We start from the raw sequence: 23,456 nt of genomic DNA, 5'->3' as shown, positions 1-23,456 counted from the left end.
AACCTATGCTCCCATATCTCACAGCTGCTACATGTTCAGTCATGACTTTTCATTGACACAGTGACCAGAGAGAGACGGAGGGTAAAGTGGGTGAGATAATATGAGAGAAAAGTAAGAAGTCAGAGACGGAGTGTAAAGTAAGTTTTGTGTGTGTGTGTGTGTGGTGTGTGGTGTGTGTGTGTGGGGTGTGTGTCTCAGCGTGCGCGCGAGTGTGTTTCCAAGTGATGGGGATGACTGGAACGTGTAGTCAAAAGTCACAGGATAATCATTTAAAGTCACTGCACTTACACCTAAGCTTCCGTTTTACAATTTACTCCTCGGTCACCTCACTATTTCTTTTGATTCCAAGTAGCGTTTGGTGTAAATTGTTGTAATTTTCATGCCTTTCCTTACCATGACCTTATCTCTTAGGGAATTTAGCGTCAAGATAGGGTAGGAGTATGAGGGGTGATTGATAAGTTTGTGGCCTAAGGTAGGAGGCATCAGGTTGAGAAAACTTAGCACATTTATTTTTCAACGTAGCCCCATCCTACATTTACACACTTAGTCAGGCGGTCGTGGAGCATACGGATCCCTTCTTTGTAGAAGTCAGCGTCTTGGACGTCCAGAAGTGGTTGACAGCAGGGATGGTTGATAAGTTTGTGGCCTAAGGCAGAAGGAGATAAGTTACTAACTTCAAACTTTCTGCGTAATCACTGAAAGAGTTGAACTGCATGTGCATGTAACGAGAGCTGTATAACTCATCGCCTTCCGCCTTAGGTCACGAACTTATCAATCACCCCTGCTGTCGACCGCTTCTGGACGTCCAAAACGCTGACTTCTATAAAGGCAAGGGGTCCGTATGCTCCACGACCACTGGACTAAGTGCGTAAATGTAGAATGGGACTATGTTGAAAAATAAATGTGCTAGGTTTTCTAAATTTGACTCCTTCTACTTTAGGCCACGAACTTATCAATCACCCCGTAATTCAGTAAGAAAGTGTAAAATGCTATTTAAATTGGTCGGATGCAAAATGAGAGTCTGAGGTGATTTAACTGCAGATAATCTTATGATATTTCAAAGCTGACTTCACATTACGCACCCCAAATTGTAATTCTGGACGAGTTTAAAATTACTCAATTAAAAACTTTGAAAGTAGCATTTTGTAACGTTTGTTTGTGCTACTTATCTGGGTAAGTCAAGGTCAAATTCTAAATCCCAGATAAATATGAGATACCACTATTCTTCCCAGATTCCCAAGTTTAAAGTAACTCGTGATTAAACAACTATGGACAGTGAATATTTGTTTCTGTTTTAAAGTTCGCAGAAGAACAAATACCTCATTTGTTAAATATTAATAACTGCAATGAGTTCCTATATAACGCAATGACATGATTTGGGAAAGTTTGCCACAGTGAAGCATTCACCATGGGATGGACATCTCTGTTACTTGCTCTCTGGGTGTCTCTTCCTGCATTATCCCTTGGTGACCCTCTGTAAGTATTAGGGAATAGTTCAATTTAATGTACATTATGTAAAAGTTGCCACACAGGTGGATAGGGTAGTTAAGAAAGCTTATGGGGCGTTAGCTTTCATAAGTCGAGGGATAGAGTTTAAGAGTCGTGATGTAATGATGCAGCTCTATAAAACTCTGGTTAGGCCACAATTGGAGTAATGAGTCCAGTTCTGGTCGCCTCACTATAGGAAAGATGTGGAAGCATTGGAAAGGTTACAGAGGAGATTTACCAGGATGCTACCTGGTTTAGAGAGTATGCAATATGATCAGAGATTAAGGGAGTTAGGGCTTTACTTTTTGGAGAGAAGGATGAGATGAGACATGATAGAAGTGTACAAGATAATAAGAGGAATAGATAGAGTGGATAGCCAGCGCCTCTTCCCCAGGGCACCACTGCTTAATACAAGAGGACACGGCTTTAAGGTAAGGGGTGGGGAGTTCAAGGGGGATATTAGAGGAAGGTGTTATACTCAGAGAGTGGTTGGTGCGTTGAATGCACTGCCTGAGTCAGTGGTGGAGGCAGATACACTCGTGAAGTTTAAGAGACTACTAGACAGGTATATGGAGGAATCTAAGGTGGGGGCTTATATGGGAGGCAGGGTTTGAGGGTCAGCATAACTTTGTGGGCCGAAGGGCCTGTACTGTGCTGTATTATTCTATGTTCTACGTTCTATGTATATTCTTGTATTTAGAAATTTCCTGCCGTTCAGGATGATCAGGTAATTCCCTCCTATAGGTTAGGTGGGATTTTCAGATATAGATAGGTTCTTGATTAGCCAGGGCATCAAATGGTATGAGGAGAAAGCAGGGGAGTGGGGATGACTGGAAGAATTGGATCAGCCATGATTGAATAGCGGAGCAGACTTGATGGACGTAATGGGTTACTTCTGCTTTCTGCTCGCATGTTCAGTCCTTGAAGGTCGGCGGAGGCGCAGCAGCGAAGGAGTAAGTGTGGGGATTGGCTGAGAAGGAGCGGTTGATTTGAAAGCCGGTCGTGAGCAGCCAGAAACTAATTACTCAAACTATCAGCTAATATAATCAAGGTTCTCTCTAAGGGAGCGGCCTGTCGGGGAGCGGCCTTGTCGAGGGAAGTGCCTTGTGAGAGAAGTGCGAGCCTTTAGCTCTAGAGTCTTCGGCGAGGAGGCTGAGGGAAGAGGGTACGCCACAGTTGAAGAGGGTGAGAAGTGATGAAGAAATGACCGCTAGGTTGATTCAGTGTGCTGCGTGCATGATGTGGGAGGTCAGGGACACTGATGGTGCCTCTGGCTCCTACACCTGTGGAAAATGTGTCCAGATTCAGTTTCTGAAGGACAATGTTGCAGCACTGGAGAGGCAACTGGATGACCCCAGGTTCATCTGGGAAAACAAGAGTTTTCTGGACAGGACCTACAGCGAGGTCGTTACACCGAGGATACCGGAAGAGAGAAGGGAGGGCGACGATGAGGAAGGAAAGGATGCTTGAAGTACCGGAGACCCCGGGGGATGTACCTCTCGTAAACAGGTTCACCCTTTTGGAAGCTGTCGGGACAAAAGACACTGCCAGCCCGAGAGGCGGTTAGGTCTGCGAGTCAAAAATTGAAAATTGGTTCTGAAGCAAAGCCGAGGAGACAGACATTAGGCAGAGCCGTGGTAGTAGGGGATTCCATCGTGAGAGGTACAGAAAGGGGTTTCTGCAGCAACAGGCGAGATTGAAGGATGGTGTGTTGCCTCCCTGGTGCTGGGATCCAGGGTGACACGGACCGGTTGCAGGGAATCCTCAAGAGTGAAGGTGAACATCCGGAAGTGGTGGTGCATGTCAGCACAAATGACGTGGGGAAGAAGATGAAAGACATTCTACAAAATGAATTCAGTGAACTCGGAAGAAGGCGAAAATCAGGACTTCCGGGGTGGTTATCTCCGGTTTGCTTCCAGTTCCTCGTGCTGGAGAGGGCCGCAACAGGGAGATAATGGATCTGAATGTGTGTCTAAGGAACTGGTGCAGGAAGCAAGGATTTACATTCTGGAACCACTGGGGCATGTTTTGTGGTAAGGATGAATTATACAAAAGGGACGGGTTGCACCTTAATAGGCGAGGGACCAGCAGGTGTGTTTAAATTAAGTAGGTGGGGGGAGGGGACGAACTGGAAATATAAGGATAGAGTGAAAGGGAAAGTGAGAATAAGAAAAGTTAAGAAAGACGACAGAATCAACGGAGCAGAAAGCTCAAGAAGGAATCGTACGGTATGGCCAAGTGAAATAGGAATTGATATGAAAGGTGAGGGGAGTGATGAATTGAAAGTATTATATATTGAAAGCACGGAGTATAATAAATGAAGTAGATGGGGTTGAGACACAGTTGGAAATTGGCAAGTATGCTGTTGTGGGAATAACAGAGACATGGCTTCAACAGGGCAGGGACTGGGAAATGAATATTCAAGTGTATACGTCCTATCGAAAGGACAGACTGATGGGCAGAGGGGGTGGGGTGGCTCTGTTTGTGAGGAATGATATTCAGTCCCTTGCAAAGGGGGACATAGAATCAGGAGACGTAGAGTCAGTATGGATAGAAATGAGAAATTCTAAGGGTTGAAAGACCCTAATGGGAGTTATCTACAGGCCCCCAAACAGTAGTCTGGATGTAGGGTGTAAGTTTAATCAAGAGTTAAAAATGGCATGCAGCAAAGGTAATGCTACAGTTGTTATGGGGGATTTCAACATGCAGGTAGACTGGAAGAATCAGGTGGGTACTGGACCCCAAGAAAGGGAGTTTGTGGAGTGCCTCCGAGATGGAATCTTAGAACAGCTTGTAGTGGAGCCTACCAGAGAGAAGGCAGTTCTAGATTTGTTACTGTGCAATGAACCGGATTTGATCAGGGACCTCGAGGAAAAGGAGCCATCAGGAGGTAGTGACCATAATATGATAAGTTTTAATCTACAAACTGAGAGAGAGAAGGGAAAATTGGAAGTGTCAGTATTACAGTTGAACAAAGGGAACTATGGAGCTATGAGGGAGGGGCTAGCCAAAGTTCAATGGAACAATACCCTAGCAGGGATGACAGTGGAACAATAATGGCAGGTATTTCTGGGAATAATGCAGAAGGTGCAAGATCAGTTCATACCAAAGAGGAAGAAAGATCCTAAGGAGAGTAAGGGGAGGCCATGGCTGACAAGGGAAATAAAGGCCAGTATAAAAATAAAAGAGAAGAAGTATAACATAGCAAAGATGAGTGGGAAGCCGGAGGATTGTTCTCTGGCAAAGATGTGATTGGTAGGTGGGAAGCCTTCAAAGGGGAAACTTTGAGAGTGCAGGGTTTGTATGTTCCTGTCAGGATTAAAGGCAAATTGAATAGGAATAAGGAACCTTGGTTCTCAAGGGATATTGCAACTCTGATAAAGAAGAAGAGGGAGTTGTATGAAATGTATAGGAAACAGGGTAAATCAGGTGCTTGAGGAGTATAAGAAGTGCAAGAATATGCTTAAGAAAGAAATCAGGAGGGCAAAAAGAAGACATGAGGTTTCCTTGGCAGTCAAAGTGAAGGATAATCCAAAGAGCTTTTACAAGTATATTAAGAGCAAAAGGATTGTAAGGGATAAAAATGGTCCTCTTGAAGATCAGAGTGGTTGGCTTTGTGCAGAACCAAAGGAAACTGGGGAGATCTTAAATAGGTTTTTTGCGTCTGTGTTTACTAAGGAAGCTGGCATGAAATCTATGGAATTGAGGGAATCAAGTAGTGAGACCATGGAAACTATACAGATTGAAAAGGAGGAGGTGCTTGCTGCCTTGAGGAAAATTAAAGTGGATAAATCCCCGGGACCTGACAGGGTGTTCCCTCGGACCTTGAAGGAGACTAGTGTTGAAATTGCGGGGGCCCTGGCAGAAATACTTAAAATGTCGCTGTCTACGGGTGAAGTGCCGGAGGATTGGAGAGTGGCTCATGTTGTTCCGTTGTTTAAAAAGTAATCTGGGAAATTATAGGCCGGTGAGTTTAACGTCAGTAGTAGGTAAGTTATTGGAGGGAGTACTAAGAGACAGAATCTACAAGCATATGGATAGACAGGGGCTTATTAGGGAGAGTCAACATGGCTTTGTGCGTGGTAGGTCATGTTTGACCAATCTGTTGGAGTTTTTCGAGGAGGTTACCAGGAAAGTGGATGAAGGGAAGGCAGTGGATATTGTCTACATGGACTTCAGTAAGGCCTTTGACAAGGTCCCGCATGGGAGGTTAGTTAGGAAAATTCAGTCGCTAGGTATACATGGAGAGGTAGTAAATTGGACATTGGCTCGATGGAAGAAGCCAGAGAGTGGTGGTAGAAAATTGCTTCTCTGAGTGGAGGCCTGTGACTAGCGGTGTGCCACAGGGATCAGTGCTGGGTCCATTGTTATTTGTCATCTATATCAATGATCTGGATGATAATGTGGTAAATTGGATCAGCAAGTTTGCTGATGATACAAAGATTGGAGGTGTAGTAGACAGTGAGGAAGGTTTTCAGAGCCTGCAGAGGGACTTGGACCAGCTGGAAAAATGGGCTGAAAAATGGCAGATGGAGTTTAATACTGACAAGTGTGAGGTATTGCACGTTGGAAGGACAAACCAATGTAGAACATACAGGGTTAATAGTAAGGCACTGAGGAGTGCAGTGGAACAGAGGGATCTGGGAATACAGATACAAAATTCCCTAAAAGTGTTTTCACAGGTAGATAGGGTCGTAAAGAGAGCTTTTGGTACATTAGCCTTTATTAATGATAGTATTGAGTATAAGAGCTGGAATGTTATGATGAGGTTGTATAAGGCATTGGTGAGGCCAAATCTGGAGTATTGTGTTCAGTTTTGTTCACCAAATTACAGGAAGAGTATAAATAAGGTTGAAAGAGTGCAGAGAAGGTTTACAAGGATGTTGCCGGGACTTGAGAAACTCAGTTACAGAGAAAGGTTGAATGGGTTAGGACTTTATTCCCTGGAGCGTAGAAGAATGAGAGGAGATTTGATAGAGGTATATAAAATTATGATGGGTATAGATAGAGTGAATGCAAGCAGGCTTTTTCCACTGAGGCAAGGGGAGAAAAAAACCAGAGGACATGGGTTAAGGGTGAGGGGGGAAAGTTTAAAGGGAACATTAGGGGGGCTTCTTCACATAGAGAGCGGTGGGAGTATAGAATGAGCTGCCAGACGAGGTGGTAAATGCGGGTTCTTTTTTAACATTTAAGAATAAATTGGACAGATACATGGATGGGAGGTGTATGGAGGGATATGGTCCGTGTGCAGGTCAGTGGGACTAGGCAGAAAATGGTTCGGCACAGCCAAGAAGGGCCAAAGGGCCTGTTTCTGTGCTGTAGTTTCTATGATTGGGAAACTTTTAAAGAGCAACAGAAGATAACTAAAGAGGTAATACATGGAGAAAAAATGAGGTACGAAGGTAAACTAGCTAATAATATAAAGGAGGATAGTAAAAGCTTCTTTAGGTATGTAAAAAGGAAAAAAAATAGTTAAGACCAAAATTGGGTCCTTGAAGACAGAAAAGGGTGAATTTATTATGGGGAACAGGGAAATGGCAGACGAGTTGAACAGGTACTTCTGATCTGTCTTCACTGTCTTCTAAACAATCTCCCATATCTATAATAGTGGCCAAAGGACCTAGGGTAATGGATGAACTGAAGGAAATTTATATCAGGTGGGAAATCGTGTTGGATAGACTGTTGGGTCTGAAGGCTGATAGGTCCCCGGGACCTGATGGTCTGCATCCCAGGGTAGCTTTAGAAATCGTGGACGCATTAGTAATCATTTTCCAATGTTCTATAGATTCAGGATCAGTTCATGTGGATTGGAGAGTGGCTAATGTTGTCCCACTTTCCAAGAAAGGAGGGAGAGAGAAAACAAGAAATTATAGACCGGTTAGCCTGAAATCAGTGGTGGGAGAGGTGCTGGAGTCAATTACAAAAGGTGAAATTACGACACATTTGGATAGCAGTAACAGGACCGGCCCGAGTCAGCATGGATTTACGAAGGGGACTAATCTTCTGGAATTTGTTTGAGGATGTAACTATGAAAATGGACAAGGGAGAGCCAGTGTACCTGGGCTTTCAGAAAGCCTTTGATAAGGTCCCACATAGGAGATTAGCGGGCAAAATTAGGGGACAATGGTATTGGGGGCAGAGTACTGACATGGATTGAAAATTGGCTGGCTGACAGGAAACAAAAAGTAGCGATTAACGGGTCCCTTTCGGAATGGCAGGCGGTGACTAGTGGGGTACTGCAGGGTTCAGTGCTGGGACCGCAGCTGTTTACAATATACATTAATGATTTAGATAAAGGGACTAAAAGTAACATTAGCAAATTTACAGATGACACAAAGCTGGGTGGCAGTGTGAAATGTGAGGAGGATGTTTTGAGAATGCAGGGTGACTTGGACAGGCTGTTTGAGTGGGCAGATGCATGGCATTGCTGGGGCCCTGGCAGAAATATTTAAAATGTCGCTGTCTACAGGTGAGGTGCTGGAGGATTGGAGAGTGGCTCATGTTGTTCCGTTGTTTAAAAAAGGATCGAAAAGTAATCCGGGAAATTATAGGCCAGTAAGTTTAATGTCGGTAGTAGGTAAGTTATTGGAGGGAGTACTCAGAGACAGAATTTACAAGCATTTGGATAGACAGAGACTTATTCGGGAGAGTCAACATGGCTTTGTGCGTGGTAGGTCATGTTTGACCAATCTATTGGAGTTTTTCGAGGAGGTTACCAGGAAAGTGGATGAAGGGAAGGCAGTGGATATTGTCTACATGGACTTCAGTAAGGCCTTTGACAAGGTCCCGCATGGGAGGTTAGTTAGGAAAATTCAGTCGCTAGGTATACATGGAGAGGTGGTAAATTGCATTAGGCATTGGCTCAATGGAAGAAGCCAAAGAGTTGTAGTAGAGAATTGCTTCTCCGAGTGGAGGCCTGTGACTAGTGGTGTGTCACAGGGATCAGTGCTGGGTCCATTGTTATTTGTCATCCATATCAATGATCTGGATGATAATGTGGTAAATTGGATCAGCAAATTTGCTGATGATACAAAGATTGGAGAGAGCGGACACGATGCTGTGAGCTGGCCGCCGGGTGCGAACCCCGTGCCGGTGTCCGAGGTCCAGAGTCTTCGGCGAGGAGAGGAGACGAAGACACAACCGTGTGGAGCATCTGCTCGACCACCGTGGTTAGTCCCAGGCAGCGGGTTGAGTGGATAAATGTGAGCTTTGGTGGTAAGAAGAGGAAGGCAGATTATTATCTAAATAGAGTCAAGTTAGGAGAAGGGGAAGTACAACGAGATCTAGGTGTTCCTGTATATCAGTCACTGAAAGCAAACATGCAGGTACAACAGGCAGTGAAGAAAGCTAATGGCATGCTGGCCTTCATGACAAGGGGAATTGAGTATAAGAGCAAAGAGGTCCTTCTGCAGCTGTACAGGGCCCTGTTGAGACCACACCTGCAGTATTGTGTGCAGTTTTGTTCTCCAAATTTGAGGAAGGACATTCTTGCTATTGAGGGAGTGCAGCGTAGGTTCACAAGGTTAATTCCTGGGATGGCGGGACTGTCATGTGTTGAAAGATTGGAGCGACTGGGCTTGTATACACTGGAATTTAGAAGGATGAGAGGGGATTTGATTGAAACATATGAGATTATTAAGGGATTGGACACGCTGGAGGCAGAAAGCATGTTCCGGCTGATGGGTGAGTCCAGAACGAGAGGCTACTGTTAAAGATTAAGGTGTAGGCCATTTAGAACGGATTTGAGGAAATACTTTTTCACCCAGAGAGTGGTGGATATGCGGAATGCTCTGCCCCAGAAGGCTGTGGAGGCCAAGTCTCTGGATGTTTTCAAGAAAGAGATGGATAGAACTCTTAATGATAGCGGAATCAAAGGTTATGGGGATAAGGCAGGAACTGGATACTAATTGTGGATGACCAGCCATGATCACAGCGAATAGCGGTGCTGGCTCGAAGGGCCGAATGGCCTACTCCTGCACCTATTGTCTATATCTTATGGACTTATGGTCTTATTTTACGTCCAGTTAGTACCCCATTTTCTTATCAAGTCAAGTTGTTTCTCAATTGCATTATTTTTCTCTCTGCTTATGTGCTTCAGTCAAAGGAAAACTCTTGGAGAGTCTACAGAGAAGGTTCATTGGGTTTGTCCATGGTGAGGGAATTCTGTTTGTAAGGGGTTTCTTCTTTTATGTTACTGCGTAGACTAATTAAAATGGCTTCTTTGTTATGTTAACTGCTGAGAAAGTTCTCTCGCTAGCAGCTTGTTTGTGTTATATTATTGATAGGAAAGGGAACGAACCAACTGGGATGGATGTTGTTCTTTCTTGTGTGTCTGTAAGTACTGTAATGCGCGGGTTTTTGAGGAGAAGGCGCGATGGAGACAGAGAGAGCGGACGCGATGCTGTGAGGTGGCCGATGGGGGCAAACCCCCGAGCCGAAGTCCGAGGTCCAGAGTCTTCGGCGAGGAGAGGAGACGAAGACACAACCGTGTGGAGCATCTGCTCGACCACCGTGGCAGCGGGTCGAGTGGGTCAGAGGGGATCGGATGGTGAAGAGAGAATCGTTACTAGAGCTCCAACTGTTTGTGCATGAAGAGATTGAACTTTGATAAGTTTGGCGCCTTTTACTTTCCTTTTAAATTTTAACTCTATTAATTATATAGTCCCAGTAATATCTATAAATTGTAATCATTTAATCGTATATGGTGCATTGTCTGTTATTTGTCGGGGTGGGGTACAATCACACAGCATCCACACAAACTTAATTACCCAGTTTGGCGGGGCCGAGGGCTGCTTCCCCTCGACGACTGCGAGTTGAGCGAGCCTGAGGCTTACCAGGGGGCTACATTGTGGGGGCCATCGTCCGGGATGTGGATTTTTATAGGGTGCTGTGTCGTTGCCCTGTTTAAATCAGTGCTGCTGTGTCTCTGCGGAATTGCGTTTAGTAATGTGTACCTCTGTGAGATTGCGGTTAGTAACGGGTTGAGTGGGGTGGATATTCGTATCTATGGTGAAGTGTTAATTCAATTTGTGAGTACGGTTAAAGCTGATGGCAAACTGGAAACCGCAGAGCAAAAGTTTGATGAAACGGCGGGCTCAGACCTTGCTTCAGCGCAGGCTAGCGCTGACGTCACAGAAGTGGGACGGCCGGTGTCGGTTGGTGCAACGGGGGAGGCGGGGCCATGGGCTGTTCCTCCCGTCAGGAGGGAGGGGGAAGAGTGGTCGGAATGTTCCAGCTGTGGCAGGCTCCGGCCGGTTGTTCGAATAATACCCACCCCTCAAATAGCTGAGGCGTGGGCTGAGCGGAGCTCTCAGTTGCTGGATGAGTGGCAGGGCTCGGTTGAGGGAGAGCGACAGGGATTGGTTGAAAGTTTAAGTAGGCGGGCTGTTGGCGGTGTTAGAACTGTCAGGGCCAATTACCCCGCAGTGACAGCGGCCAGTTATCTGAAAGCGGGGGAAAAGCTTTCAGTGTATCTTCTCTGGCTGGGAGGACGGCTAAATTGCTTGCAGTGCCAGGGGGATTATTTCAGGGGATCAGCCCCTCCCTCAGTTGTTCAGCTGATCAGAGAGGTGTCGGGAAACTTAGTGGAGGCCCAGTGGGGGAACGGCTTGGGGTCTCTGAGGGAGCACGTTCCCAGCAATGTACCAAGGAACTTCCGAAAGGAAAAGACCCTATTTCTCAAGGCTTCGAGGGACCACGCCCCCGTGTGTCGCTACGGATAGATGGAAGCGATGCTAAAGCCATCCTCGACACCAGGGCGCAGAGCAAGTTGTTGTACAGTTCGTTTTACAACCGGTGGTTGAAGCATTTACCCCTGACAACATTAAGGGCACTGGAGATTTGGGGTACCAGTGCCAGTGATTATCCAGAAGACGATGATTGGTTAGTGAACCTAGAGTTCAAGGGGGCATTGTATGTGTACCCAGCGTTTCGAGCTGCTTGTGATGACGTGTGCAGCAGCCTTGGGCCGGTACCGAATTTAAACGAGACCCGATTGTGGTACAGCCTGGGGGAAGTATCTGAGGGTGATACCCTCTTAGTAGACGCTCCGAAGTACCACGAGGGAGGGACGTTGACCGCTGAAGACACCTCGGTGAGAGAGAGAGAGGTCGCGGCGACTGGACCCTGTAGCCGTGGAATATGTAGGCAGCGTGTGTGTGGATTATAGGACTCCGAACAGGCGCACTGTCATTGACCAGAATACGGCCCTGAGGGCCGAAGATGCTATGGTCTGTTTGTATGGTGAGACGTGGTTTAATGTGCTGGATCTGACGAGCGGATGTTGCCAGATCCCGTGAGTGAGGCCGATGAGGAGAGGACGGCCGGTATAGGTTTCCTAGAATTCTTTCGATCCGAAAAGATGCCCCCAGGGCATATCCGGAGTCCCTGCAACCTTCCCGCGGGGCATGAGGAAGATCATGGGGATGTGGAGGTGTTTGGAGTTTTGCTGTTGTGTGGATGACCGCCTCGGGTTTGGATTCGCTTTGGGGGACTATGATACGAGGCGAGTGGCGAAGCCCGGGCGACAAAGAGTTAAAGAATTAAAACTTTCTTTGGACGAATGCCAGGTCTGGAGAAAGAGGCCGTACATGCGTGCTCTGTGTTCAGCTGTGGAATTCTCCGGTAATTCTTGGAGATTCGCCAGGGACTACAGCAAAGCGCGAAACCCCTTGAATCTGCTGCTGTGTGGCTACCCTCCCTTGGAGAAGAAAGGGGTTGGGGGGGGGGAGTGACAGAAGCGAAGTGTCACATGTGGAAGAGTTTTTGGTCGACAGAGATTGGTGCAATCTGAGAAAAATGACCCGACATACGAGTTGAAATTCCTGGCGTTGGAACAGACGGTGGTGGACCTGGAGATGGAAACCCAGGTCGTCAATCGGAATGAGACACTAGGGAGAGAGGGGATTTGCACGGCTGAACTAAGCGCTCAGACATGCAGGCTGGAGACTGAGTGCCGCACTTTTGGAAAAAACCTTGAAGACTTAAGAGTCCACGCTCGTCAACGTGCAGATGGAGAACCGGAAGTTCAAGCAGAAACTGTGGCCATTTATTGACGATTTAATCCAGAAAAGATTGGAAGACGTACAAGTTGGGAAAGACCAAGGAAGCTGTCTGACTAAAGTCAACAGAAGACAGAGAGCCCGGAAAGGGGAGTTTGACTACACTTCCGAGGAGGTGAAGCAACTGAGGACAGATCTCGAAAAGAGAAGCGGACGCTTGAAGGGAACCTGAAGATGACCATCGACAGTTTAAATGAAGTGGAAAAAGCTGGTGGTGTAATTACGTCCCAGATGGAGATGGCCAAGAAGTGTGAGTCAGAACTGCTGAGACTGTTGCGAAAGTTGGAGAAGTCCAAGAGGCAGCTGACGTCTCGATTGCAGGAGGCTGAAGGGGCTGCAGAGGCCGCCCAGGCTAAGTGCTTCAGTTTGGAGAAAATCAAACAGCAGCTACCGATCGAGGGAATGAGGAGGAATACGGATTCGAAGGATGATGTGCTGGATGCGTGGTACATGCTGCCTTTCGCTAACTTCCCCTTGATTGAGGAAGAGACCTTTGGCCCTTCTCCCACTGAGTCAGGGGTAGTGGGGAGGGCTAGCTGTAGGCAGCCTGGGTTACAGCAGGACCCGGAAGGAAAAGAAGCGGGGCCCCGGACACGGGACAGGGCGCTCCGAGTTATAGTGGAGGCATGAGTGAGAGATTGAGAGAGGAGTTGGCAAGCAGACCCGAGGTATCCCCAGTAGTGTCCGAGCCTTAAGGGTTTAGGTGAGGGGTACGGAGGTCTCGGAGGATTAGGTAACTCCCAGATAGGTTCGCCTATGTAGAGCCCGTGGGACCCGGCGTAAGGTCCACTGTTTGGGGAGCAATGTCACTGTTGGTACCTGGATTGGGTTTTTGTGTCTGAAGGAATGTTTGGCGAGTTATTTAGAAGTCATGAGGACATGACTTTAATTGGTGGGGGGAGAGTGTAAGAGGTTTCTTCTTTTATGTTACTGCGTAGGCTAATTAAAATGGCTTCTTTGTTATGTTAACTGCTGAGAAAGTTTTCTCGTTAGCAGCTTGTTTGGGTTATATTATTGATAGGAGAAAGAGCGAACCAATTGGGATGGATGTTATTCTGTCTTGTGTGTCCGTAAACTATTGTGATGCGCGGGTTTTTGAGGAGAAGGCGCGATGGAGACAGAGAGAGCGGACGCGATGCTATGAGCTGGCCGACGGGGCGGACCGCGAGCCGGAGTCCGAGGCCCAGGGTCTTCGGCAAGGAGAAGAGACGAAGGCACACTCGTGTGGAACGTCTGGTCGTCCACCGTGGTTGGTCCCAGGCAGCGGGTCGAATGGGTCAGAGGGGATCGGATGCTGAAGAGAGGATCGTTACTAAAGCTCCAACTGTTTGCGCACGAAGAGATTGAACTTTGATAAGTTTGGCGCCTTTTACTTTCCTTTTAAATTTTAACTCTATTAATTATATAGTCCCAGTAATATCTATAAATTGTAATCATTTAATCATATATGGTGTATTGTCTGTTATTTGGGTGGGGTGGGGTACAATCACACAGCATCCACACAAACTTAATTACCCAGTTTGGCGGGGCCGAGGGCTGCTTCCCCTCGACGACTGCGAGTTGAGCGAGCCTGAGGCTTACCAGGGGGTTCATGTTATTCAAAGCAGCCAGACAATCTTGGGTTTGTTATCCTTAAAACAAAAATGGTTAAGGGGAGATCTCATGATTAAAACTAACTAAATATACGCTCTGGTAGGAGGGTTGGTAAATATATGACGATTCAAGGCTATTGACAAAGAACTAATGAGACATGAAGGAACATTTATTTACACAATGGGATTGGAAATATGGTGAAAGCTGATTCAATATTAATTTCAAAAGAAATTGATAAATCCTGGAAGAGAAATGAATTTCAGTACTTAGAGAAAAAATGGTACCACGCGTTTCAAAGAGCAAATGCAGGTTTAATGGGCAATAGCTAATTGTACTTCAATTACTTATGCCACAAAGCACAAACAGAAAGTGCTCGGCTGAAAATAGTTATCCCATGCACCAATCCCAGAGAAAATGGCTTCAAATCAAGACAAGGTCACTTTGGGCAGTTAACTTCTATAGAAAACAATAGTTCTCAGCAATAACATCAGCATATCTGCTCACGGGGAACAAATCCCAAAATGGAAATTCAATCCCACGGTGTAGCATAGTCTGCGGTTTTCAACACTGTGCTATTGATTCTGCTAATCATTTCACATTTAATGTAACTTTAGCTCAGCTTGAAATATCGTCCATTATTCCCCTTCATAAATATTGCCCAACCCTCTGAGTTCTTCCAGCATTTTGTGTGTGTAACTCGATTTCCAGCTTCTGCAAAATCGCTTGCATTCTAACTTACATTCCTTGATATCCCAGCTGGAACTCACTGATATCAACCTCAATGCATTTTATTCCAACTAATGCTGATGTAATATTATTAAACAACTATTTGTTTCTTTTTAATCTAAGTCACGGAATTTGGATCCAAAAACAGGGGGTTACTGGTGAATCAACAATGAGTCAGTACTAATTGTCTTTCAATTAACTTCATGCCTTTTATTAAAATGATAATATAGATGCAACTTTAAAAATTCCAGTGTAGTGTTTTCGTTATTCATCCCAGCCTGCTGCAGACCTCTGGCACCCGATTAACTTAATGCCTTTCAATTCTCTCATTGTGAAAGAAAATCATTTTTCACTAGATCATTTTAGGCTTTTGCAACAGATTCTATTGAATAATGACAATTATTTGAAAAGAACTATGCATTCTTTATCAGTGCAACTGCAATTATGCTTGAGAATCATACTGGAAGTTCAATCTGTGTAGTATAATTTTGTGCAGAGCTTTGAAATAATTTCCTTCAGGGTAGTGACACTGATTTGTGATTTGTCCTCCTGATTACGACTTTGCTCTGAAGGGATTATGGAGGAAGATGATTGAAGGGGCCATTTCTTCACTCTCATCAGATTTAAATCCTGGAATTCCCTCTCATGTTGAGGGAGTAGCTTCATGCCCTGTATGCTTCACCATCTTCGTAGGTAATTAGGGAGAAGAATTAAAATAAGTTCGTTGTCTGAAACAAGATACCACTGTGTTTGTTACTACCCTTGAACTGCGAGGTTACTTTCAGAGGAGTGAGAAGGAGTGTTTCTCATAAGTCCATAAGACCATAAGACAAGGAGCAGAAGTCGGCCATTTGGCCCATCGAGTCTGCTCCGCCATTTTACCATGAGCTGATCCATTCTCCCATTTAGTTCCACTCCCCCGCCTTCTCACCATAACCTTTGATGCCCTGTCATATTTAGACATGTAATCTTACATTTAACTAGACTGTGTGAGGCTGGTAAATTTATTTCTCAACAGTTTAGATGATGATCCAGTAGTTTCAGATATTGAAGCAAGGTCTTCACTGAAGCTATCTAATTAGCTATTTTAATTTCCCAGATCATATGGTGGGATTTGAATCCAAGTCAGGAATTTAAGCACTGTGCCCCCATTTCTTTCAATACCTTCGTTCAAGGACTTAGCTTGGCTGTTTAGATTGCTTTTCACTTAAGTATCTTTTATAAATCTCATGTACCTGGATGGCTTTAGTTAAAGAAAACGGTTATCACTCCCTTCAGATGGCAATTGAGATATTCAAAAATCTGGACTTGCCCATGGTACCTATATTTTTTAATAAAAAAACATTTTCTTGATTCCTGTAATGAAACATTAATTTTCTTCATTATTCCTACAGATATACACTGACTGCTTCCAATGTTTTCCGAATTGAAAGTGAAGAAACTGTGATTGTGGAAGCTCACAATGTCAATTTTGATATTGATGTTGTTATTCATTTGATGAATTTCCATGAAAATGACTTGTTATATCAAGCCAGAATATCCTTGGGATCAGCTAACAACTATATAGCTTCTGCCACCGTTAAGGTAGATGGACAAATACATAACCCACTTCAGTCTTTTAATGAATGTTCAAAGTAGTAGCTTTTACTTCAAGCATAAATGGGGAGATTTTTCTACCAATTTTACTGCACTTTCTTATTATCATTCTGTAAGTTATTCAGCATTTTGAGGAAAGGAAGAGATTCCTGATGAATTACAAGTTCTCTTTATATCATTCCGGTATATCTTCACATGAATGTCAGTAGGGTTCAGTTTGTTGACGAATACCAAACAGCATCATGCTCTTGTGCTTATTGTAAATTCAACTTGTTGCAGCAGGTTGTTCTGGACTTTTCAGAATGTGTGTATGTCTTTAGTTACCAGAAACAATACAAGGAGACTGCAGATCCCTGCTTGTCACTGCCCATGCTGATACCTGTAACCTCCATTAGCTTCACATGTCTCAAAATAATTTCCATGCCATTTCTATGACTAAACATGAAGGAAGAGCAGAAGATGTAGTGTATATGGATTTTAGCAAGGTATTTGATAAGGTACCCCATGCAAGGCTTATTGAGAAAGTAAGGAGGCATGGGATTCAAGGGGACATTACTTTGTGGATCCAGAACTGGCTTGCCCACAGAAGGCAAAGAGTAGTTGTAAATGGGTCATATTCTGCATGGAGGTCGGTGACCAGTGGTGTGCCTCAGGGATCTGTTCTGGGACCCCTACTCTTCATGATTTTTATAAGTGACCTAGATGAGGATGGGTTAGTAGGTTTGCTGATGACACAAAGGTTGGGGGTTTTGTTGATAGTGTGGAGGGCTGTCAGAGATTACAGCGGGACATTGATGGGATGCAAAACTGGGCTGAGAAGTGGCAGATGGAGTTCAACCTAGATGAGTGTGGAGTGGTTCATTTTGGTAGGTCAAATATGATGGCAGAATATAGTATTAATGGTCAGATTCTTGGCAGTGTGGAGGATCAGAGGGATCTTGAGGTCCGAGTCCATAGGATGCTCAAAGCAGCTGCGCTGGTTCACTCTGTGATTAAGAAGGCGTACGGTGTATTGGCCTTCATCAATCGTGGAATTGAATTTAAGAGCCGAGAGGGAATGTTGCAGCTATATAGGACCTTGGTCAGACCCCACTTGGAGTACTGTGCTCAGTTTTGGTCGCCTCACTACAGAAAGGATGTGGAAGCCATAGAAAGGATGCAGAGGAGATTTACAAGGATGTTGCCTGGATTGGGAAGCATGCCTTATGAGAATAGGTTGAGTGAAACTCGGCCTTTTCTCCTTGGAGCGAAGGAGGATAACAGGTGACCTGATAGAGGTGTATAAGATGATGAGAGGCATTGATCTTGTGGATAGCCAGAGGCTTTTTCCCAGGGCTGAAATAGTTGCCAGAAGAGAACACAGGTTTAAAGTGCTGGGGAGCAGGTACAGAGGAGATATCAGGGGTAAGTGTTTTGCTCAGAGAATGGTGAGTGCGTGGAATGGGCTGCTGGCAATGGTGGTGGAGGCGGATATGATAGGATCTTTTAAGAGACTTTCAGATAGGCACATGGAGCTTTGAAAAATAGAGGGCTATAGGTAAGCCGAGTAATTTCTAAGGTAGGGACATGTTCGGCACAGCTTTGTGGGCCGAAGGGACCGTACTGTGCGGTAGGTTTTCTATGTTTCTGCTCCATTCTGCATTCTCCAGACCTGTTACTTGCCTAATGAATATCTACGTTTTCCATCTGGTAACACCTTCAGGACATTGACAAGCTAATCTGTGATGAGGTTTGCAGGGTGTATATGCATTCTCAGATTGTGTCTAAATGTGAGCTATCGCAGTGACTGTTGGTTGGAGTCATATTTGTGTGCAGTTTTGGTCCCCTAATCTGAGGAAAGACATCCTTGCCATAGAGGGAGTACAAAGAAGGTTCACCAGATTGATTCCTGGGATGGCAGGACTTTCATATGAAGAAAGACTGGATGAACTGGGCTTGTACTCGTTGGAATTTAGAAGATTGAGGGGGGATCTGATTGAAACGTATAAAATCCTAAAGGGATTGGACAGGCTAGATGCAGGAACATTGTTCCCGATGTTGGGGAAGTCCAGAACGAGGGGCCACAGTTTGAGGATAGAGGGGAAGTCTTTTAGGACCGAGATTAGGAAAAACTTCTTCACACAGAGAGTGGTGAATCTGTGGAATTCTCTGCCAGAGGAAACAGTTGAGGCCAGTTCATTGGCTATATTTAAGAGGGAGTTAGATATGGCCCTTGTGGCTATGGGGGTCAGGGGGTATGGAGGGAAGGCTGGGGCGGGGTTCTGAGTTGGATGATCAGCCATGATCATAATAAATGGCGGTGCAGGCTCGAAGGGCCGAATGGCCTACTCCTGCACCTATTTTCTATGTTTCTATGTTTCTATATTTCTGAAAGTCAGTTCCATTGAAGTAAATTTCAGAAGTGGAGTCAGGTGGACTTGACTTGACTCAAATGTCTGATTGGTAATCCACAGTGCATTTAACACTACCAAAGCAAGGATGAATTTTTACACCTTGTGGTTTCCTCATAGCCTGAGTTTTGAGTGAAGGATATTGGGAATTATACAACATTTAAAATTAAAAACACTGATTTTGTTGATTATTTTATTTTTTGTTAGATACCTGCAGAAAAACTTTCAAAGCAATCCAGAGGAAGCCAGTTTGTGTCTTTAACAGCAACATCGAGTCATTTTGCATTGCAGAGTGTTATCCTAGTGTCACGCCAAACAGGACACATCTTTATACAGACTGACAAACCGATCTACACACCATCTCAAACTGGTAACTGTTGTTCAAAGATTCAGAGTATATTTAATACCAAAGAATGTATAAATTATACAAGCTTGAGATTTGTCTGCTTGCAGGCAGCCATAAGCAAGAAATCTGAAAGAACCCAATTCAAAAAAGACCAACACCCAATATCAGAAAGAGAGGAAAAAAACACAAATCATGCAAACAATAGAAGAAGCAAACAGCATTCCAAACCAAATTGAGTTCATTTATCCAAATCCCTGGAGCAGGCCAGAGTAAGCCCAAAGCCTCAGTCTAATTTCATGATATTTGCAGGGCAAGTTCGTGCAAAGCTCACAGATAAAAAGCACAGCAGCTGGGGCAATCTCACAGCCTCAGTGTGAAATCGGCCTGAACCTTGCCTCCAGTCCTGACACCCTGCCTTTTCGGTCTGCCTGGGCCAGTGTTTAAATTGTCCCTAACAGAAGATCATGCCTTGCATTAGGACCCTGGCCCTGCTGCAGCAAACACTCTGGGCCTAAACCATGCCGCCCAACAATTCACTCTGGGCCTAGACCGCGCTGCCCAACCTCTTCAAATTGGATTGCTACTAAGAGCGATCCAACTTCTCACCCAGGTTAATTGGACAGACATGAAAACTCATGTGCCTTGACTCCTCCTCTCTGAGTCACTTACTCCAACTCCATCTGCGTCGAATTTGCAACTCACCAGCATGGTTCATCCCTCAAATTTTTACTTTACTTCAGCAAAGGTGTTATTAATAATCTTTTCAGTTGAATGTCTTGCTTTTTGAACTACCAGTAGATTGTCACCTTCAGAAGTGCCATCTTAAAACAGAAACTAAACTGAAAAGTTTTACAACTATGTAACATTGCTGTGTGGGTGTTGTGAGACAAGCACTTATGACCGAGACCATAAAATCTATTTTAATCAATGTGACTACTTCTCCATATCTCCAACGAATCAGCCCCTTTCCCTCCCGAATGATGTGGAGTTCAACCAGCTCCAGTTCAAGTTCCCGAACACAGTCTGTAAGAAGCTCCAGCTCTATGCACTTCTTACAGATGTTGTCTTCAAGGAAACTTCAAGGTCTCCATAGCCTCCCACATATCACAGGAGGAGTATCCTCTTGTCTTGACTGGCATACTCACTGCTCTAACTATGCAATAAGAAAGAAATTTACTGGCAGTTTACCTTAACCTTCAGACATGATGATATGGCGGAGCAAACTCGATGGGCCAAGTGGCCTAATTCTACTTCGCTATCTTAAGGTCTTACAGACTTATGGCCTTAACCTTCACATGTCCACACTGAAGCCTCTTGCTCTCCACTGTAACCCTGTTCCTCCCAGAGTGGCTGCTCCCATGATGGCCTCTTCACTTAAAACTAACCTCTTTCCATATGCCCTCGCCAATCACCGAATAAACCAAATGATGTGAAATGCTACCGAATGTCCCAACAGGCCCCGTTCGCTTTTTTAAAATGTTGTGCTCATGCGCCACGAGCAATTCAGTCACATCAAAGTAGTGTCTGGGCGTCATTGACAAATGGAGCAAATATTGCCTGTTCTCTAGTTGCCCTTGAAAAGATGAATTAATACCAAGTGGTTATGTTACTCTGCAAGTTCAAGTCTGATCACAAGTCATGAAGTATTTGAATTTGATTAGTTAAGGAAGTTTAGAAATGGAATTTTTATAGCAAAATCTTGATTATGGATATTCTTCAGAGAAAAGTGCGGCCCAAGAACTTATAAATGTCATTGCGTCTTCATTGCTGTCTAAAAAGACACTCAGTCATACCAAGTTGTTTTACCAAATACCTGAGTAACCATGTATGTAAATTTATTTTATTGTATTAATTTTTGCACTACAGGATTTGTTGTCAAGGCCAGCTTTTATTGACTTTCCAAAAATGACTTGAAAATGTAGATGTGAGGGTCCTTCTTGAAGTTCTACAGTCCCTCCAGTGAAGGCATTTTTAGAGTTGTTGAGCAGAGAGCCCTTGGTTTAGACCTAGCCACAGTGGAGGACTGGAGATGTATTTCCAAGTGTGGATGATATGTGAGATGTGGAGGGGAAGCACCACACCACATACTGCCTGTGGTGGAGGTGTTTGTGCCTGATGCCCTAGCCTTCATTGCTGATCAAGGCAGAGGGCTTGGGAGGGGCTCTTGGAGTAGGCTGGGCAAAACAAGTAGTATCTGTTCCACGTTGCACCTGGTGATACGGGGAATACATGTTGAGGGTCGTCAATGAACTTGTCATACAGGCTGCTTTAGCATCTTTGTGCTGAGCATGTTGAAAATAATGGCAGTACACTTATACAGCAAAGTGGAGAGTATCCCAGAAAAAAACATCCATCCATCCAATCTATCCAGCATGAAGAGATCTTTGAGCCATGTCACCCAGAAGTCCCCTGATTTAATCCTAGCCTAGTTATGGAACAATTTACAATGACCAATTAACCTACCAACCAGTACATCTTTGCACTGTGGGAGGAAACTGGAGCACCTTGAGGAAACCCACGTGGTGATGGGGAGAACATACAGACTCCTTACAGGCAGCGGCAGGAATTGAGCCCAGGTTTCCAGTACTGTAAAGTGCTGTGCTAACCACCACATGACCATGCCATCAAATTCTTCTTGACTTGAGCTTTTTAGATGATGGAAAGGTCTCGGGATATCAGGCTGTGAGTCAATCACCACAGAAATCCCACTTTCTGACCCGCTATTGTAATTAGAGTGTTTGATGTGCTGCTCCTGTTGAGTTGTTAATCTTTAATGACACCCAGCCTATTGATGTCAAGGGAATAGGTGATGGTAACACTATTGAGTAGGTGGTTAGATTGCATCGTACAGATTAATCTTTGTGTTGTACTTTTCCCCAGTGCTTTATCGCTTGCTTACAGTGGACAGTGAGCTGAAACCGAACAGAGTCCCAACAATTGTTGAATTTGTGGTAAGATGTTTTGTTTTATAATTATCACAAAGTAACAAGTTTCCCCTCTACAGTGTGTGAAGACTTGTAGCGTCTCTCTGACACAATTTGTAAAGGAATTGTTCCGACTGGAGCAGAGGAATGAATAATAAACGATGGCATTTGCAGCTCCTGAGCAGCTAATGATGAACATGAGAAGCATCACAGTGGTCAGGTCTCTGGCACTGAGTCTGGCTCGCTGACTCAGAAGGCAAGGGTGGGGGGGGAGAATACGTGAGCTGTGATGATAAGGAATTCATTAAATAGGGGAACAGAAAGGAGGTTCTGTGGGTAAGAATGAGATTCGCAGATGCTATGTTGCCTCCCTGGTACCAGGGTCTGGGACATCTCAGGTTGAGGACTCAGCATACTTAAGGAAGGATGAACAGCTAGAGGACGTGGTCCATGTAGGTACCAGTGACATGGGCAGGACTAATGACGAGGTTCTGCATATGGAGTTCATGGAGTTGAAGAGCAGGATCTCCAGGGTTGTGATTTCAGGATTGCTATCCATGCCACATGGGGGGTGAAGGCAGAACTAGGGAGACTATACAGATTAGCATGTGGCTAAGGAATTGGTGAAGGAGGTAGGACATAAGATTTTTGGATCATTGCACTCTCTTCCAGGGAAGGTAGGATCTTTACAGAAAAATCAGTTGCACTTGAACTGGAGGGGGACTAATATCCTAGTGGGAAGGTTTGCTAATGCTGCACAGTGGGGTTTAAATTACAGCTACAGAGGGATGGGAACCAGAGAGGGATTTAAAGGAAAAAAATCGGAGACAGATTGCAGACTGTTGCAGGAAACATAAGATTGTTATACTAGGTGATTTTAACTTTCCACGTATTGACTGGTAATCCCGTACTGTTAAAGGACTAGATGGGATAGAGTTTATCAAATGTGTTCAGGAAAGCTTTTTTCATCAGTATGTAGAAGTCTCAATGAGAGAGCGTGCGATACTGGATCTGCTATTAGGGAATGAGACCGACAGCTGACAGAAGTTTGTGTAGGGGAATGCTTTGCATCTAGTGACTACAGTGACATTAGTTTCAAACTCTGGTCCATTGATTGAGACTCTAAATTGGAAAAAGGCCAATTTTGATGGTATCAGAAATGATCTGGAAGTGTGGAATGCGACAAGCTGTTTTCTGGCAAATTTGTACTTGGTAAGTAGGAGGCCTTCAAAAGTGTAAAGATAACAAGTGTAGGGAACCTTGATTTTCAAGAGATATTGAGGCTCTGGTTAAGAGAAAGAAGGAAGTACGAAGTTGGTATAGGCAGGTAGGA

The 23,456-nt window shown here is 44.7% G+C and overlaps 1 protein-coding gene across 2 annotated transcripts in view; it reads left to right on the top strand.

Annotated features, from left to right (window-relative positions):
• Nucleotides 1-1,407: 1,407 nt before the first annotated feature.
• The window catches only part of LOC140191934 (venom factor-like), a 264,302-nt gene continuing 242,253 nt past the window's right edge, over nucleotides 1,408-23,456 (top strand). The window contains exons 1-4 of one of the 2 annotated variants that reach the window (XM_072249822.1): nucleotides 1,408-1,476; nucleotides 16,262-16,451; nucleotides 19,061-19,223; nucleotides 22,080-22,150. In XM_072249822.1, the coding sequence (XP_072105923.1) occupies nucleotides 1,409-1,476; nucleotides 16,262-16,451; nucleotides 19,061-19,223; nucleotides 22,080-22,150 (492 nt within the window). In that variant the 5' untranslated portion in view covers nucleotide 1,408. Of the gene's footprint in view, nucleotides 1,477-15,219; nucleotides 15,561-16,261; nucleotides 16,452-19,060; nucleotides 19,224-22,079; nucleotides 22,151-23,456 lie in introns of those variants that run through there. The other variant, XM_072249823.1, reaches the window with a different exon arrangement.

This window comes from Mobula birostris, chromosome X (genome assembly GCF_030028105.1).
Source record: "Mobula birostris isolate sMobBir1 chromosome X, sMobBir1.hap1, whole genome shotgun sequence".
In the NCBI taxonomy this organism is placed as follows: domain Eukaryota; kingdom Metazoa; phylum Chordata; class Chondrichthyes; order Myliobatiformes; family Myliobatidae; genus Mobula; species Mobula birostris.
This window is presented reverse-complemented; position numbering and strand designations above follow the sequence as displayed.